Source organism: Thermobia domestica, chromosome 5, assembly GCF_964235325.1.
Source record: "Thermobia domestica chromosome 5, izTheDome1.hap1.1, whole genome shotgun sequence".
Taxonomy (NCBI): Eukaryota; Metazoa; Arthropoda; class Insecta; order Zygentoma; family Lepismatidae; genus Thermobia; species Thermobia domestica.
Window position 1 is genome coordinate 224,876,773 of NC_137458.1, and position 20,103 is coordinate 224,896,875.

At 32.3% G+C, this 20,103-nt stretch overlaps 1 protein-coding gene across 1 annotated transcript in view; it reads right to left on the reverse strand.

Annotated features, from left to right (window-relative positions):
* Positions 1-500: 500 nt before the first annotated feature.
* Positions 501-20,103, reverse strand: part of LOC145685411 (trypsin-1-like) — a 97,551-nt gene continuing 77,948 nt past the window's right edge. Inside the window, exon 6 of the mRNA XM_081757804.1 lies at positions 501-701. Within this exon, the coding sequence (XP_081613930.1) occupies positions 580-701 (122 nt within the window). The 3' untranslated portion in view covers positions 501-579. The remainder of the gene's footprint in view (positions 702-20,103) is intronic.

A 20,103-nucleotide genomic window follows, 5' to 3' on the forward strand; every position in this document is an offset into this window, starting at 1 on the left:
AATATTTGTCCCTCTTCTTTGATTACTCTCTGTCGTTTTGCATAACTAAACCAAATGGCAAAAAAAAGGCAAAGGTCGGCACCCCTGTGCATTGAATGGTTTCATAAAGATAATGGAGTAAAATTTATGGGACCGTATATTTCGGGTTTCATAATCATATAACATCAACGGATTCCACTTTACCTATGGAATGAAAAATGACGACTTTTTCTGGAAATTTGGAAAATCAAAACCTACTTTTATACTGACAATATGTGACTTTGACAATATTTGCACTTAGCAATCAATATACTTAACGTCTTCTAGTGATTGCCACAATCCTGTGGAATGTAGTGGGTGCAACAATGGTAATCGTCTTTGAGTTCCTGTAAGAAAGAAGTTGGTCGAGATTTATAAAATTTTGTACACGACTTCGAGTAAATGAATGATAATTACCTTGAGATTTATATGGTTTTATTTGTATGGATGACGTTATAGGAATTAATTATATTTATTTCAAAAAGTTCACTTATAATATATTTACTTTTCTTTTTTTTTTAAAAAAACTTTGATTATCACAATAAAAATTTATCAATAGCTTCAATCGACACAAAGACAAGTTTCACGCATATTTCTTTTTATCCATTCTATGTAACGGCTAACACGTGTGTATATCCCCGGGTATCCTGGATGAGCGCAACCAATACCCCATGATACGATTCCTAGAAAACCAGAGAAAAAACAAAAGAATTAGAAACTTTCTTAAAAGTCACATAATATATTCTCGTTGTATTTTATAAACTCTACATAAATTTGAAGTAAATTAATTTCTAAACAATCCTAACAAAGGAAAGTTAAACCTATTCCTCAGTACTGAGGTATTTTCGTGCTCAACAGGAACAGGTGACATTAATCTACTCAGACGTGAAATAAAATGTTAAAAAGTAGAGAATTCAAACATATAAAATTTCGAAACATCTTTTTAACAATTTTAATTCATTGTGTTAATTATACAATAGTAGCATTGTATTAGTTATAGAAACTCTCTCTTTTTATGCTAGTACTGCACAGTCAATATTTATTCTAAAATTGGAAACACATAACTGAAATCTAATTAACAATTTTTATCCATAATAATGATAATATTTTTGAAAGACCTAACATCAGTTTCCCTCAGTCAATACAAATCAACAGATGTCAAATTTAAAATATATGTTGATTTCCTTCTCCGAGAGAAAAAGCACAAATATGATTAACAAAACAAATATACAGCACTCTGTGTCATGTGGTTTGCATATCAGTTTGTATTGTTTCTTCGCAGAATTCTTTTTCATACAAGTTATCTATTTTTCTTAGTACCACATATAAAATTAAAATCCTTGTATTTTGTAATCTTTCCGTATTTCATGTATTTCAAAAACAATGCAAGTTCACATATGTGAGAGGTTAAGTGCATGGAGAAAGTTTCAGAGCTTTAACTTCGCTCGTAAAACAAATAATAACAAATAATTAATAAACTTATACTACTTGAAAGAATTTTTTGCGTATATAAGTAATATTTTGATTTAAAAATATATATTCAGTGCAAACAACTCAAGAATATTTAACAACAATGAAATGTAGATTTTGCACAATTCATGGAAACAACCATTCCAACAATATAGTCGGTAAAGGTACGTACAAGCGTATCTGATATATTTTAAATTTTACAGGAAAGCGATTTAAAATTGTTCGTATAATATTATACCTTACTATTCACTTCAGTTTCAACACAGTATTGATTGCCAAAGTTTGTTCCAAAAAAGCTTTGATCTTAGTGTTTCTGCAGACACTACCACCACGTTAACCACGTTGTACTTTGGTGGTAAAAATGTGCCTCTATCAGTTACGTCGTTCCGCCGGTTTTGTTCTAAAGAAAAGGTTTGTTATGCCCTTGAAAAATTAAAAATAAGACACACCAATAACGACCAGGATAGGTTGATGACCAGGAATGGGGCGCGCCTAGGCAATATCCTAATATGTTTCTTAGTGCGAGGGTAGCGTACCTCTTCAGATACTGGAACATTCTTTTGCCACTCAGGAACTGCTAAAGTGAGTGTGGCCATAATAATAATAATAATAATAATAATAATAATAATAATAATAATAATAATAATAATAATAATAATAATAATAATAATATAATACGTGAAATTACGAGCCACGGTACTTTCCTAATTACCACTGCTATGTATCATTGCTGATGACACTCCAATGTGTTTGTAATTGTGGTCAGGAAGTAGAAATGTCCGTGATATACGTAGGCCTAAATGTGCTATTTCTTTTGAAAGGAACAAATTAAATTATCAGTAAGAATGATTTCTTTTCGTACGTTATATTTTAAATATTTTTTTTTAATATTATACTCGTATCTTGAACTTACGAGGAAACCGATTCAAGTGTAAAACGAAATTGTGGAGGTATTTATGCGAAAACGAAGTGCTTTTGTGTACAATTAAACACATTAGATTGAAAAGCCCTTGAACTCAACCGTTCCGGAGATATAGAGAAATAAGGAGAAGGCTGGTGCTCCGATATTTTGCAATTTTTTGGAAATTGGAGAGATAGGACAAGTAAAAGAGGCTTTTAAAAATGAAGAATTACTTCATGCAGGAAACTTTAGTAATATGTCGCCTTAGACATGAGGGTGACAAAACTGAATGTTCATAAATATTCTAGTTGGAGAATGTTTTGGAGGGGGAAGGCGTAATAACCGAGTTCATTGTTGCCTAAAATAGGCGTGTAAGGTGTTTATGTATAGGTTTCTTGGTACGCTGAATCAAATGAAAGCTTCATCACGTCAAATAAGATGAAATATGTAAAACATGGTGGCCGTCCGAACTTTTCAAACATTTATAACGGCATAAGCAACTACTTTGCTTTGTGACCTCCGTGTTGTTCACATGCAACAATATTATGTGATACACAGTATATAAGATGTACAAGTTTTCTTTTTTTTTAGTGAAAGACTATTTTTGTTTATTGATTCATACTTTGCGTTTTAATTTGTGTCACACAAATACGTACTGTAATACTTACATTTGTAACAATATGTGTTATGTTTCATATTATATGATTTGTTTTTCTAAAGCACTTTTGCACAGAATATGACCTTGTATATTTGTTCACATTATAATTTCTCTGTTCCTTTGGTAATATAATTATTACATTTTCATATAACCTTTTCTTATTTTCTACGAACTAAAGACATGATATACAAGCAGGTAATATCATATAATTTTGTTTTCGTGTCAATGGTGTTTGTTGTTTATCATAGCCCCTTCTTTTTTATGGCCCCAGGTAAAAGCTACGCCACTCACCTCAACGTTCATCATTTTATTCGCTCTAGTGCATCTTTCTTAACATTTAAATGCAATGTTCAAACATATTCACTAGCAATATAGCCGAAGATCCACAAAATATCAGAACACCAGCTCTCCCATTATCCCTCTATATCTCCGGAACGGTTGAGATCGAGGGTTTCCCCCTCTAATGGAATTCATTGTTCACAAAATCACTTCGATTGCGCATAAACTCATTCACAATTTCGAGTCACGCTTGAATCGGTTTCCTTGTGAGTGAGGATATATCTATTAGTTAGTAATTAGTGTTAGAAAGTAAGAATAGTGTATAAGAATCCTAAAGAAAATATTATTTTTATTGAAACAAACTAATCCTGCACATAGCAATTGCTCACAGTACCAACTGTAATACGGTTCCCATTACTTTTGGTACATTTAAATCGTCTTTTTATTGTATACCTAGCAAAACAAGGAACTGTTTTATATTCAGCATACTATTATTCACCAAACTAAATGTTGTAGAAAATAATGATTATAGCATGAGCTAACTTTACGTCAGAGTATACCATATGTTGTCAAAAATAGAAAAGTAGAATCTCTAACACTCTCATATTTCACCTTTAAAATTCGATCTAGTGAAAATGAGCATTTGGATGTAAAAGATATGAACATATTTTTCTCAAAATGAACTTTGATTATGATTTGCCGTTATTATTCTCAGCACCTCACTTAATTCTTGGACTTGGGGAGCATATTTCAAAGCACGACTGAAGAAAGGTCACGGTGAAATTATCTTTTCGCTTTAATAACATAGTATGTGATGTGTTCAATGTCTTTCCTTTTCTCTTCTTTCTAGTAGCAAGTTGTGCCAGTTTACTCATTCACACATAGAAATCACAGAGGAAATAATCTACGGGAAAATAGCTATGTGTTAGTTACGCCTTTTAGCAGATGTTTACAGACGCTTAATTTCAAGATACACCATTTGCAGACAACTCATATCTCCATTCATGTAAGGAATTCAGATCTGAAAGTTTTATGGTTGATAGAGCAGCTTAAATAAGCATGCATGGTGCTCATAACCCAAAATCACAATTTTGCATGTTACGCCCCCACGTGCCTTTACCGAATGTATTTCCGGTAAAGATATCATGGAGAAAGGCATACTTCGTTTCGAACCACTAAAGGCTTCCAATTTCACCTTAAAGTTCGTAGTAATTTTGCATTCAACTAAATCCCCATTATTATTGCATAGAATGCGCGGTGTCAATCAAAGGCATAATACAAATCCGGCAAGTAGGAACACGTTGTATGCCCTCCTTAAATATTTTCAACACTCGAATATTGATGAACAAGATACACCGAACTGTGCTTTAAATCTACATGTGGATTAAGAGACGGACTGTGGACGTACTAGCAGTACAATGTTGTAAGTTCCACTGCATGATCCTTGTAATTAGTGACATTATAACGAATCTCTCACTCTCACTCACTCTCTCTCTCTCTCTCTCTCTCTCTTTTTTTTTTTTTTTTACATGGTTTTCATCTATTATGGGATCCTCACTCGCTATAGTTTAGTTTACGTTTAATAATTTATGTATTAACTTAATTGTAACAGCTAATAGTGTTATGGTTGAGAGGATAATCAATGTAAATGTATTATTTAGACCTACTAGTTTTGAAATAATTCAGAATGTGTAAGAAGTCGCATAACTTCTTCAGTTAGCCTGTGTAAATAGTACTACCTAGTTATTAATATCTTTGTTTTATTTGTATTTCTGATTCAAGTTTCGCTGTTTCTATTTCTTACTATTGATTACCAACTAGAAGAACTAGCTGTATGGCCTATGGAACCCGGAGGTTCAAAACCGCGTTCACAAAAGCTCTCCATTGACTTCTATCCCTAGCCAACTGGATCCACTTTCTATTTTGTATTCCTATTTCTGTTAGTCCCATCTTAACAGTATCCTTCCATCTGCATCTAGGTCTTCCTAATAGTTTTCCGTTTGGACTTCCAGTTACGACTTTGATTGTGTTCCTCTTCCTTCCAGTCTGGCTACATGACCTGCCCACCTAAGCTTCTTCGATTTGATGATCCTAACCATGTTTGTAAATGGTATAAATTGTATAGTAACTCATTAAAATTTTTCGCCATTCCCCGTTCCCGTTCCTTTGGGTCGGAATATTCGTCTTACAATCATGTTCTCAAATACTTTCAAACTACAGTCTTCTAATTAGGAGAACAGAAAAATGAATTAACATGTATAATTGTATTAACGCTTAGCAATAAAATGCAATTTTTTTCTACATGAAAACCTTCAAAATTTTGCTTAATATTATATAAAATAAACCGATATTTTGATTTATATTACTTTCTGTGCAATAAAATCAATAAGACTTTCTCCATGTGTCGAAGTTTTAATCGAAGATTGAGTGCATAAAAAAAAATTGTTATTCGTTAGGGGAAAACAATAATAAAAAAAATGTCCATTAACATCGTTAAAATAACTGTATCTCAAGTGTGGGAAATATACACATTCAGTAATATGAACTCAAATAGAAACTTGGAACTAAGATCTGAGTAAAAAACATCTGTAGCATAAACTAGTGTAAGTATAATGTATATGGTATTCTTTCAAAAAAAATAATAATAATGAATATTATATGTTGTTGTTGCGATATAAACTTTTGGTGCTTATCCTAAGATAATGAAGCTTTGAACAAAGCAACATAAATTTGCTTGTTTATTCTGTACTATATTACATTTTAATTAATTAAAATTTTTAACGTAGCGGAGGTTTATTTATAGATACAGCCTTGGTAAGTGTAACAGTGAATAAATTATGAACAATATATGTTTCCTAATAGTTTATTCACTATTACTTTGATTTCCCTTTACAAATATTTACATTATCATTTTCCCTTAGTTCAAGTTATCTACAATAATATATGTTCTTCGTAAATAATTTTCATTTTTCAAAACTCTGACTCTTTACCAAAATATTTGACATAACTGAAAATGGTATTAAACTAAAACGTTGTTTACAGGTTAGTTATATCAAAAGTTTCGTTCGGGATAATTTAATGAGAATAGCTGTTTGTTTATTGTATACTTTAATATGTTCCTGGGAAAGAAATTTATTATTAGAGATTACATTGCTTATCAATTTGGTTATTGGAAGAGTTCTGAAACTTGGAAGTTTGTAATTTTGAATAAAAGGTTTACATGAAAATTTCTCGTCTTGCAGCGCTTTATGAATGAACAAATTGGAACCCCAGAATAAGACAGTCGTAACTATAAAATGCCAATTTTATAGGAAATGATAATAATAATAATAATTTTAGAACTCACCATTAATTCAATTTTTTATTCTCTAATTAACATTCTGCAATTAGGTTAATTTTAATATTAAGTGACTTTTCATAACGTATAAATCAATTATAATATAACCGATACTCTATTTCTTACATTTATTATGAACAATTACAGTAACTAATACAATTTTACTTACGACAAACTCAGTGATGTAGAGGCCTTGGGCGTTGTTGCAACCTGAATATGTATAATTATAACCTACAAAGCTTTGAGGGAAGAAGGGGAAAATCACAGTATCTAAATAAACTTGATTATTTTATTATGCTTTTGGAATAACGTTATTTCAATATTTATACACAGCATTAATTATATAAAGAAAACCTTTTTCAAAATACACACAAATTTTACTTATTAGACAATAAAATTAATATAAATTTAAATCATATTTTGAGTTACGACAGTCCTATTCTGAGTGCGAAATATAGTTTAGAATAAACGGTTCAGGTTTAGGACTAATAAGGTCACAAGAGACATAATTAGTTTATTAAGGGTAAACGGTGCAAGGCTTTTAGGAACAGGGAAGGAAGTGTTAGTTGTGCTTATTGATGTAGAAAAGGCTTTTGACTGGGTAAACTGGGAAATGTTGGTGGAAGTTCTAAAGAAGATAGTGTTGTAGTTGTAAGGATCGAAGATTCACAAGAAACTTATACATGAACCAATAAGAATATGAAAGTATACCGGAAGAAATGACAGAGGAAAGTGCAATTGGAAATGAAAAACAAAGAAAGACCATATTCTGCTACTCAAACAAACGAAAGAATAAGCTCAGAATTTCTATACCTTTTTGTGCTATTCAAATAAACGAAGGAAGGAAGAAGGATAATTTTATATCCTTTCGTACTAATCAAATAAACGAAGGAATAAATTTGTGTGACCTATTCACTTTTATAGCAAGCAGAAAAAGCCTCTTTTAGTTTTGTACTAACCACGAAAAAAGGGAAGAAGGCCCATTATAACAAGCTCGGTATTTTTATACCTTTTGGTACTACTCTAATAAATTTGGGTGGTCTATTTCATTTTTGGAACAATCAGAAGAAAAGTAAAGATGATACATTTTAACTAGCTCAGAATTTTATACCTTTGTGAGGGATTAAAATAAACGAGTGGTTCATTTAGTTGTGGTGCTACATTTTGTATATTTTTGCGTGATCCAGATAGCAATTTAAATTGCCTCTCCTCTCACTAAGAAAGGCTCATATTTATATGAATGTTGACGTGTGTTTAGCGAAATAGGTCTTACATTTAGTATAGGTTGACAAAATATAGGTAGCTAACGGCGACGCTAAAGTCCAACCTTTCCCGGTCACTAACTAAATATTTGAAGTGAGGTTTAACAAACCAGAGTTGCGTCATATTTCAACTATAACTTAATGCAGTAGAACTGACTCCATAGCAATCCATAGGAACAGCAAAGAAAACTGATGAAGGACGACAAATCATGACAATAATAGAAAAGAAGAAACAGCATGAATGACCATTTTTGATCAAAGTGCTGATAGAGGAAAAAGCAGAAGGAATGTCAGAAGAAGAAGAATATCAAAGTAGGAATCAGTTTATCAAGGAAAAGAAAAGTTTTCAACGTTCCATGTTCCATAGCATCTATAATGAGTGCTGAATTATTCATTCTGTTGCTGCAGATATTTAAGCAACGTTACGAATGCGTTACCTAACATTTGTATTGCTAGTATAGTGAGGGTCCTAAGGGGCTGCCTATTGCTCAACGATTCAATTATATTTCATTAATGGAATTATTTTTTAAAACTTTCTTTCCTCGTCTAAGGTAAATTATATGAAACTTATTAAGTCCAAAAAGACAAATATATATTTTTGCATTTATATATTTTATTATAATGGAATACAAGTTTATGGAATATATGTGGAAAATAATAGAACATACAGCATGATGTTATATTAACGAATTGTTTCTTGGAAAAGATTTATTTTGTATTGCCTTGAAACATATTATTAAACAGAGAATTCGAATAAAATATTATTTGATTTTAATATAAGACGGAGAATGGTAGAATGTTTTTATTGTAGGTATATAAATAGATGTATCACACTTGAAAAAATATTTATTTGATTTGTTTTTGCTGAAGAGCAGAAAAAATGACTTGCATGGAGATTGTTTATGTTTCACCTAGAGAAAAAGAAATTCGGCGTGAAAACGAAAAACCTATACTGTTAATTCACACGTCTGACCCCGATTTGCCAGATGAATTACGTGATAAAGTGAGAATCATATATCCATCACAAGAAATAGAAAAAGTGTATTATTTTAGACGCTATAATAGATATAATGATGAAATACTCCCGGAAAGTGATGATAACAGTGTTTCAAATATTAACTGTTTTGAAGTGGAAGCTAATGAGTGCGAGTGTACTAGTGAAAGTATTATTGATACATGTGTTATACAATTATTTAATGAGTACGCATCAAATTCAGTATTATGATGTGAAGCATGTTCTGAACATAATGAAAATGAAAAGATCACAACTGTTTCCTGCAGTATGATTACGAATTATTACAAAAGGTGTGGACGATCGTAATTAAACAAGAAATGAGAGAGAAAATCTATAAACTTTATTTAAAGAAGCATTTTAAAGGTTGTAATATTAAGAACATTTTAACTTTGGAGAAAAATTTAATCTGGTATATGAATACATTACAGAGTGTGATTGTTATGTCAACGAAATAGTAGAAATGTTTTTAGAGAAAGATAAACAATTATTTAATTCTGTAAATGAACACTGAGACACTGTAGCATATGCATTTGATTGTGTATTAATAGACGAACATATCAGGGCTACATACTTTGATGTAATTTGAGAAATTACAAATGGTTACACAGAATGGAACAGTTAACTATATTATTTTATAAATGGATCAATTTGTAGTATTGTAATTTTAAGAATTTAATAGATTACAAACATTGGACTAACACATGTAAATAATAGTTAGAGCTAAAATACTCAATTACTGGCAACTGAATTGTCACTGAGAATAATGTATTTTTTCTTTAAAAGAAATAAATAAACTGATCTGGATGACACAAAAATATACAAAATGAACCACTCGTTTATTTTAATCCCTCACAAAGGTATAAAATTCTGAGCTAGTTAAAATGTATCATCTTTACTTTTCTTCTGATTGTTCCAAAAATGAAATAGAACACCCAAATTTATTAGAGTAGTACAAAATGGTATAAAAATACCGAGCTTGTTATAATGGGCCTTCTTCCCTTTTTTCGTGGTTAGTACAAAACTAAAAGGGGCTTTTTCTGCTTGCTATAAAAGTGAATAGGTCACACAAATTTATTCCTTCGTTTATTTGATTAGTACGAAAGGATATAAAATTATCCTTCTTCCTTCCCTCGTTTATTTGAACAGCACAAAAAGGCACAGAAATTCTGAGCTTATTCTTTCGTTTGTTTGAGTAGCAGAATATATGGTCTTTCTTTGTTTTTCTCTGGTTGGTACAGAAAGTAGAACATCAAAATTTATTCCTTCGTTTATTTGAGTAGTACAAAATGTACATAAATACTGAACTATTTAAAAATAGACCTTCTCCGCTTTTTAGATTGCTATTACAAAAGTAAAGAAGCAAACAAAATTTATTCATTCTTCAATTTTTTTCTACTTGGTACAAAATTGAATAGGTCCCTTATATTTAACTGTTCGTTTATTTTAATAGCACAAAAAGGTATAATTTCTGAGCTAGTTACCATTGACCTTCTTTGCTTAAGCCACTCAAATTTATTCTTTCGTTTGTTTGAGTTAGTTACAATGGTACTGAAATATTGAGCTAGTTAAAGAATGGGTAAAACTAAATAGGCCACCCAAATTTGATTAATACAAAATGTTAGTTCTTTCCTTTTTCTGCTTGCTACAAAAGTGAATATATCACACGACTTTATTCCTTCGTCCATTTGAGTATTACAAAATGATATAAAATTTCGAGTCTGGTTAGTACAGATTTATTCTTTTGTTTGTTTAAATAGTACAACATGGTCAAAAAATTGGAAAGACCACTCAAATGTGTAGCACAAAAGGTTATAACATGCTGAGCTAGTTAAAATGGTCTTTCTTCGCTTGTTTTGGTTAGCACAAAAATTATTAGTTAGTTAAATGGTATTTCCTTGCTTTTTCTGTTTGGTACAAATTTTACAAAAAGGTATAAAATTCTAAGCCAGTTAAAAATGATCCTTCTCGGCTTTTTTTCGTTGGTACAAAAGAAAATAGGACACACCAATAATTTTTTTAAATGGCACAAAAAAGTATAGAATGCAGAACAGTCTGTTATGTGCTCATAGTCTGCTGTCTGCTGTGGAAGTTGGAACTGCGCATCAAGTGTGTGTGTGTGTGTGTTCTGTTGACATTGATAAAGAGAACGTCAGTTCTGCACATGCGTGTAATCTGCTCCAGGGGAATCGGAACATGAATCGGAACAGTTTGCGTAATCTGCTCCTAAACCAAAACTGGCACTGCAACTGGAACAGTTTGTTATGTGCTCATAATCTGCGCATCAAGTGTGTGTAGGTGTTATTTTTAATCTCTGCTCTATTATGTTGCCATAGTCTCGAGAATTATTAGTTCTCGTAAACGAGAACGGAAGTGTTATGGTTGCGCGTAATCTCCTCCGGCGGAATCGGAACAGTTTGCGCATATGCGCAGTAGGTCAAAAATTGGCCTCCATATCTCTGAGCGCACGGCTCCAATCTCGAATACAAAATGGAGGACGATTACGTTGTAAAGGGAAGAATACACCCCCATTATTCTCTGCTATGTTAAAATAGGTGTTGAAGAAAAGTGCTTATAAAAGGGAACGAATCTTTGCAATGTTATGTTAAATAAGCCATCGTCTTTTATTAGCTCTGCTATGTTACATAGTCCTATGTAATTTCTGCTATGTTTAAATAAGGGTTGGAAACTATGCTCATGAAAAAGAACGAGTCTCTGTGTAATATCTGATTAGCTTATGTGTTCATTGTCTGCTGTGTTAAAGTGCTCATATCTGCTCCGGAGGAACCGGAACAGGTAATGGAACTTGAGTCGGAACAGGGAGTCGGAACCAGAACAGGAATCAGAACTGGAACAGGAACCGGAACTGGAAAAGGAACTGAAGCAGTTTGTTTGCGCATGCGCAGTGGGAAAAACACCTCCAAATGTCCCCACTCTACTTACCATTGTTGACAAATTTTATTAGTGTGGTAAGAAGACCTTTGAATTTTAGGTGAAGTATGAGAAAATATAAAATCATTTCGTGAAAAAATTGTTGGAAAAGGAGTAAAAGAAAATAAATTGCTAACATGTAGACAGGTATTTAGTTCTTGCAAGATGTATACGCTGTCTGAGGTTATTATTAAGGTGGTTTATGTGTTTTCATTGTTAAAAATGTCCCAACTTTCTTTCTAATCAATGTCTGTAATTGCTGTATGTAACAAATACACTTAACACAACAACCCACTACTTAAGATACAACTCAACCACATTTCACTCCCATATATTTTATATTCCACTGAAAAGGTATATCATATCAAATCACAACTCTCTCACAGTGTGTTAATACATTAATTACAGTTCTCTGCCTGCAACTACTGATAACTACGTCACATAACAATTATTGTTTCATTCTCTACTACATGGAGCATGGACCAAAATAAAGAAAAACAACAGTGTATCTTTCTTAAAACAAAAGATATGTTAATCTATAACACTTTGTATGACATTTCAAAAATCTATGACATCTCTAACAACTACCTAACATCCTCCCCGAGTTATCTTATAAAAAATTGAATTTCCCCCCAATGTCAATTGTATCACATTACGTGCTCAATGGTCTAACGCAAAACCAGGCTCACAGATAAATCTAAATAAAAAATATATATTTGTTCCAAACTTAATACATTCTTCTCCAGTAACTAACGACTTCCCTTAAGGATTATATGTCTACCTTTAAAATACCAAAATCCACATAAGTTTTATAACGATAAAAATCACTATTCTGGTTCCTTTTGTATTAAATTCGAGCCAGTAAATACCACATACTCCGTCCCTTATTTTTTTGACTCCATTTATTTATACTTAGTTGTCTTGACAACTATACACCAAAATCATATTATTTAAAAATTATATAACATATGAATATCTTGTTTTTTAAAATCGATATTATTTCTAACTTTTTCTTCTTCTTCAAAAATAATCTAGTTTATTACATATAAAAATCCTTTACGCCCAAATTTACAAGTTTACAAGTAATACAAATATAAAAATATAAAACTTACCGTTGTATATAATGGTGCCCGACGGACTTTTTATTTATTTATTCAATAAAAAGGAAAAGAATTCTGGACCATTTACTTTTACATATTCATCATTGAATTTTCGTATGCACCTCGTATACTTGAAAATTACAATTCAAATATATATATATATATATATATATATATATATATATATATATATATATATATATATATATATATATATATATCATATTTAATTTTATAACAAATATTATTACCATTGTTATCATCGTATTTATTTTAAACTTTATCATCATCTTTATTTTTTTCTACGTTTCAACAACAATAAGGCACATTCGAAATTTGATTTACAAATTATTTCATTTTTAAGTCCCTTTTTCGGGTCCATTAAATGCTGGTTACAAGTTATTAATTATCTACTTGGGCATCATGAAGAAGGTTTTTAAAAAGATGTATGTGATATTCATATAGTGGTTCTTTGAACACAAAAATAATCAAATATAAGATATGGTTCAATAAAATATTGATTAAGATTGAAATATCGATAATAATCGAGACATAGCATAATAATTAACGTCTTATTAACATCATAACATAAATAATGGGATTGATATTGCATCTTGGCAATCATAAGAAAAACACATAAATAGTATAAAACACAAATATTAAGTAATACACATAACATTAAGGCATATACTGACATAAATTGAGTAACTGCGATCATAGACATGAACCCAAGATTAAATAACATAAAGTAAACTACAATAAACCAACTCACATATCCATAAACTATTTTGTTTTTCTCTTTTGAAACAAGATGCTATGTGTTATGTATCATTTACATAACTTTATAAAATTCGAATAAGGTACGAATAACAAACGAAATCATAATGATATTGATTCCAAAATCCATTGAATACGGTCGTACCGAACATGGGAATTCCAGTCTAAGTTACATGTCCAACAAGCTCATTCCAATCACATTGAAAGTCACAAATATAAACACAATATTGCGCATTATTTACTTCTTCAGTTCTTCGTTTCTTACGTTGAGAATTTTCGTCATCTATGAGATTTTTACGAAGTCCACATTGAACGAAATTAGATCTAATGCTTACATGCTTCTTAGGTGATCGTAATACACTAGGATTAGGTTGAGTTACACAATCACTACCACTGCTACTACTAGGATTAGGTTCATTTACATCACCGGTAAAATTAAGTTCGGTTCTCTTTCGTTTTACTGATGTCGAGATATCGTATCTCTTAACATGTCTGTACCGATTCTTTTCACAATGCTCACAGTACTTTGTCCTACCACAGGTTTTGTTTCTTCTGTGATTAGGTTCGGTTGTATCACCGGTACACATGAATTTAACATCTTCCTGCACATTCGAATCACACTTCATTCGCAGATGAATACATCGAAGTTGGTTTTGATTAAGGTTAGTTTGATTCAAGCTAGCAATGTATTGCATCATTGATGGATTTTCAAAACTTTGCAAAGTCATGCTTAGATGACTGACATCAACGCACTGTGTGATGTTCCATAAAGGTATCATCGAATTGCTCACGATTATCATATTAGTCTTGTCACTAAATGCACCGTCCAACTGATTCAACTCAATCTGGTAATCAGGAACACACGTCTTCTTCCTGAATTTCACAAATACTGGATTCAACTTACTTCTTGCTGCATGAGGTACTGTCATGTTCATGCCATTCAACGGTTCTATTACCATTACCTCATTTCCAGCATTACTATCATGTAGAATATATCGTGAATACAAACTATCAATAGCATTCATGAGATGATAACTTCCCGCACATTGATACATACCACAATCTTCATTATACACATCATCAGTAGGACAATTAAAAACATTTGAACGAAGAGAAAAGTTAGGATAATCTGATCCAATCAGTACGGCAGTATGCTTCTACGAACATTCAGCTAATTTCATACAAACATGCAAATCAATAATGTCATATTTCTTCGTCGATGCCAACTTTGGATCCGCAGAAGGTTTAGGTTCATTTAACCTATTCCTGCTAACTGACGATGAAGTTTCGGGAACTGACAAATCTTCTTTAATCTAATTGGTATGTTCCTTTACCGTTGTCTCAAATTTGACAGCAATTTGTTGGTTCATTTGTTGCAATTGCTGTTGTAAACCGTCATTACGATTTTGCAATTGCTCTAGTCGCTCATCAAAATGTTGGCCTTGCTGATTCGTCTTTTGGTCCAACTTTTCCAATTGCTGATTCACTCTTTCAAATTGTTCGTCAGCTTGATAAGATTGATCTTTGATCTGTTGAGATATCTCCTGAACTTGATGGGCTTGATCCTTAATCTGTAGAGATATCTCCCTTAATATGTCCATCATGTGGTTCGAAGAATTCGTTATTAGATTGTCGATCGTTCCATTATCTGTAGTACTCACATTGTTTCTATAAATGATGCGGCCACTCCTCAACAGAGTATAATTGATATTTGGCTCAATGTTGTCCGCTTCTACTCAACTTCGAAACGATACAATCACTCAGTCTCGGGTTTCGGACACCATATGCAACGATAATCAACTTTTTCTTCCTTCCATCCCGATTTCCGGCACTATATATTTAACGATTAAATAGTCACTATTCCGGTTCCTTTTGTATTATTAAATTCGAGCCATTAAATAACACATACTCCGTCCCTTATTTTTTTGATTCCATTTATTTATACTTAGATGTCTTGACAACTAGGCACCTAAATCCTAATATTTAAAAATTATATAACATATGAATATCTTCTTTCTTAAAATCGATACTATTTCTAACTAACTTTTTCTTCTTCTTCAAAAGTAATCTAGTTTATTGCATATATAAAATACTTTACCCCCAACTTTACAAGTTTACAAGTGATAAAAATATTAAAATATACAACGTACCATTTTAGTTTTGTCAAGTCATTTTTTATACTGCATTTATGTTAGTCTATTCTGATTCTCTAACGCACCTTTAAAATTTGTAATCCTATCAATTGTCCAGAACTCATCTTATACCCATTTAATCATTCTTGCTCATGATCTTCTGTGTTATTTTCAAAATTCTCCAATCTTTTGTTAAATATCCTGATTCTACTATTCATCTTAGAAAATCCGGCAGCAACAAAATCATCCATCTTTCCGTAAATTCTGTCAATATGTATAACTTTAGAACCAATGATATTACAATACCCATCATATGTAGATAATTGCCTCTGTTTACGCCAAATTTGGGATAGTTTACATTTGGTTATCAAATACAAATTGGAACTGTGATGCTGTTACTAGCAACATAACAAACTTGCTTCCTAGTCGATGTTACTAATTGTTTCGCATAATAAATACTTAATACGTAAATACACAACCCAACCAAATTAGTCTCCCATGTATTTATTACTCACTGAAAATATATTACTCATAATAAATCACAACTGTCACGACATAGATTAATTACCTCTCTAACTGTATACAACTTTTGATAATTATGTCAGATAACAAAATATTCACTCATTCTCTTAATGAACACCACGTCAAATCAATAATTAACCACCAACAGTGTACTTACCTCACAACGTAAGTCATGTTAAATCCATATCATTATGCTTCCAACCAGAATATCAGAACACAGGATATTTTCCCATGATAAGAACCACCTAATAGTTATCTACGAGAAAAGTGTGATCTTCTTTGACTTAGAGGAAATGTAAATATTATTTTTCTATTTGTTAACAGCTCCTTTGATTATTATCATCATAGATATTCTGTCATTATTGGCAGGTCGCTTTCCGCAACTGGGAAGCTTCCATGCTCCACGGTCTTCGGCTAATCTCTTCGTCTTCACGTACGTTATTCCGTATTCATTTCGTCCACCATCATTTGCTACCTTTGCCTCATCCTTCTCAATCCTGCTACCATACCCTCAAGTACATCCCTTATGATACAGTTCCTCCTTAATTAATGTTTCAACCAATCTCTCTTCCTCTTCTCAATATCTAAAATTTTTCTCTTCCACTATTTCTAACACCGTCTCATTCATTTTCCGTACGAACCAGATAATTTCTTCAATGCTTTTCCACACACGCATATCGAAAGCTTCCAGTAATTTTTCATAATGTTTGTTTAATGTGCATGTTTCTTTCCTATACAGTACAATATTCTATACGAAGCATTTTATGAATTTCTTTTTCCACCCTTCACTCAAGGTCATACTTTTCTTCCTTCTAAAGGCTTCTTTCACCATTCATATCCTTTCTTTTATTTCACGTCTGTTCTTCATATAATCACTAACAATATACCCAAATATCGAAAACTAATCACCTATTTATTTTCTCTTCTTCTCCTTCTATATTTGGCACCGGCCGCTTTCTTCCAATCACCATGGCTTTCGTCTTTCTAAGACTTATTTTCATCCCATATTCTTCAAAACGTTTCCTCAAGTTATGCAACATGTTATTAATTTTCTGTTCAGATTCCGCAACAACTGCCATATAATCTGCAAGCCGTATAGATTTAATTATTCCACCTATCGAAATGCCATCTTTTTTATGTAGGTTATTTTGTACTATCTCTCCTAGATAAATATTAAATAATGTTAGCAAGAGACTGCACCTCTGTTGAACTCCCTTTCCAATTGCACTTCCTTCTGTCATTTCCTTCCCTATTCTAATACTTACTCGTTTGTTCATATATGTTTCATGAGTCTTCGCTCCTTATATTTCAACCCAATATTGCTTATAACTCACAACATCAATTCTTAATTCACTCAAACAAAAGTCTTTTCTAGATTAATAAATACAACATACACTTCCTTCCCTTTTTCTATAAACATTCCATTTAACACACTTGATAATCACATTGCATCTCTTGCCCCCTTGCCTCTATTGAACCAAATTGTTCTTCGTCAACGTTTTCATTTGTTCTTTCATAGAACATTCTATTCAGTACTCAGAGCAAACTTTCTGCTGCATGCAATATGAGATTAATTGTTCTATATTTCTCACATTTCTCAGGATTTGACTTCTTAGCCATCGGTATCATGATAGTCTTCAGGAAATGTTTGGCCATTCTCCTGTTACACATATTTCATTGCAGAGTTGGAATAACTCTTTCTTGCTCTTGCTTCCCATATTATTTATGAATTCGGTTGGTATATTAGCTATCTCGCTTGCCTTTCCATTTTTAATCTCCGATATGGCTTTTTCAATCTCATTCCGAAAAAGTACCAAACCCTTTAACCGCTTAACGGTTTTACCCGAATTATTACGTTCAAGGGTAATATGTAAATCTGAATTATCCCGAGTCATTACGTTGAAATTATATTTTTCCGTTCGAATCTGTATTTAAGCGAAATGTTTCGTTGTGAGAAGAAAAGGTGCAGGCAGCAAATCTTAACAAGCAAATTAACCGTCTTTTGTTTAGGTTTATTGACTTTTAAAATAGATCGTGTTAGCACGCATTTATGATAGATTTAAAATATGAAATAAAAAAATATGACCTTTTCGGGACGTTTCTCTAAAATAAATTCGACCGTTAAGGGGTTAACATCCTCGCATACTTCAATATCTATGGTAGATGATCTATCTCTACTCTCATGTAAGTCCTCAACATATTATTTCCATCTTCCTAATTTTTCACTACTTACTCTGTCTACGTTCCCATCCTTATTTTCTACTGCCATCTTAACACCGTCTCTTTTCTCCAAAACTCCATAGATTTTACCTTATATTTTTCAACTCTTTCTGATTCTTTTAGTCTTTGCCTTCCTTCTGTAAAATTCTTCTCTTGCTTATCTTTTCCCTTCGTAACTCGCTCTTTAACTTACACATCTTTATGTCTTCTTCTTTATCAACCTGTCTCCACATCTTCCTTTCCCTCATTTTCTGCTACACCTGTTTTGTATTTGTAACCCATGGTTTCTTAACCATTTTGTGTTTGTGGTAACCTACTACTTCTGCAGCATGTTGTATTTAAAGTTTAATATGCTCCCACCTCTGTTACTACCTGCACCTATGCTTTCCTCGTTTGAGTATTTTTCTTCGAATCTGTCAACGAGAATATTTCCTACGTCCTCGTTTTGCAACTTTTCAGTATTCAATTTCTTCTTGCCTGCTTTTTTCTGCCTACATTTTTCAGTTGAATATCCACTTCGGCCAGCACAAGGTTATGATTCGAGAAAATGTTCCCAGGTAGAGTCCTCGCATTCTTCAAGCTATTCCAATACCTGACCTTAGTAATAGCATAGTCTATCTGTATTAACGGCCGTATGTTGATGATTTCCATGTATATCTTCTTCACTCGAGCTTATTGAACAAAGTATCCCGATTATTAGCCAATTATGTCTACAAAAATTGACAAGTCCCTCTTATATTTCATTACTTTCGGATGAACTATATTTGCTTAATACACTACCTTCCAGTTTCTTTCTACAGGTGCATTGAAATCACCCATTTCAATTACTCATGAATTTCTCTTTTCCCTGTCTATAATTTCTTTTATTTTCTCAGAGCTTTCCTCTTCTTCTTCAGTTGTATGGCAAGTCGTCGGTGCGTATGTCCGTATCGCTAATAATTCTTTTGTTTCCTAAGTCTTAACATCATAACTCTATCATCAACAAATTCTACTTTCACTACCTCCTCTGTAAGTGCTTGCCGAGAATTTTTCCTATCCATTATGACCGCCCTTTTCATTACATCCTATGTCGTTCACGGTTCAATATCTCCCATTACGTTCCCATCTAACTTCTTAAACACTTACAAAATCTAGATTATTTTGCCTCATTTCTTCTTTAAGATTTCCCTTCATGTAACGTGGAATGTTTCTTTGTCTATCTTGCCCAGAATGCTACTTTCTCCTCCAATAGTCCTTTCGAAAGAAACCCCCTTTCGGAGATGAGACTGGGAAATATTTTACCTGCGCAACTATATTTTGACCTGCGAAAGACAATTGTATATGTGTTCTCTTTCTACTGGCAGTAAAGTAGGGAAAAATAAAGTGGTGGTTTCCCGTTGCCGTAGAATCCTACCCGTTGAAGTCATTCTGACCACGCTTGGGAATAATATCCATGTTGCCGTACCAATCACTATGATTTCCGCCAACTTTAATACTGGAGAACT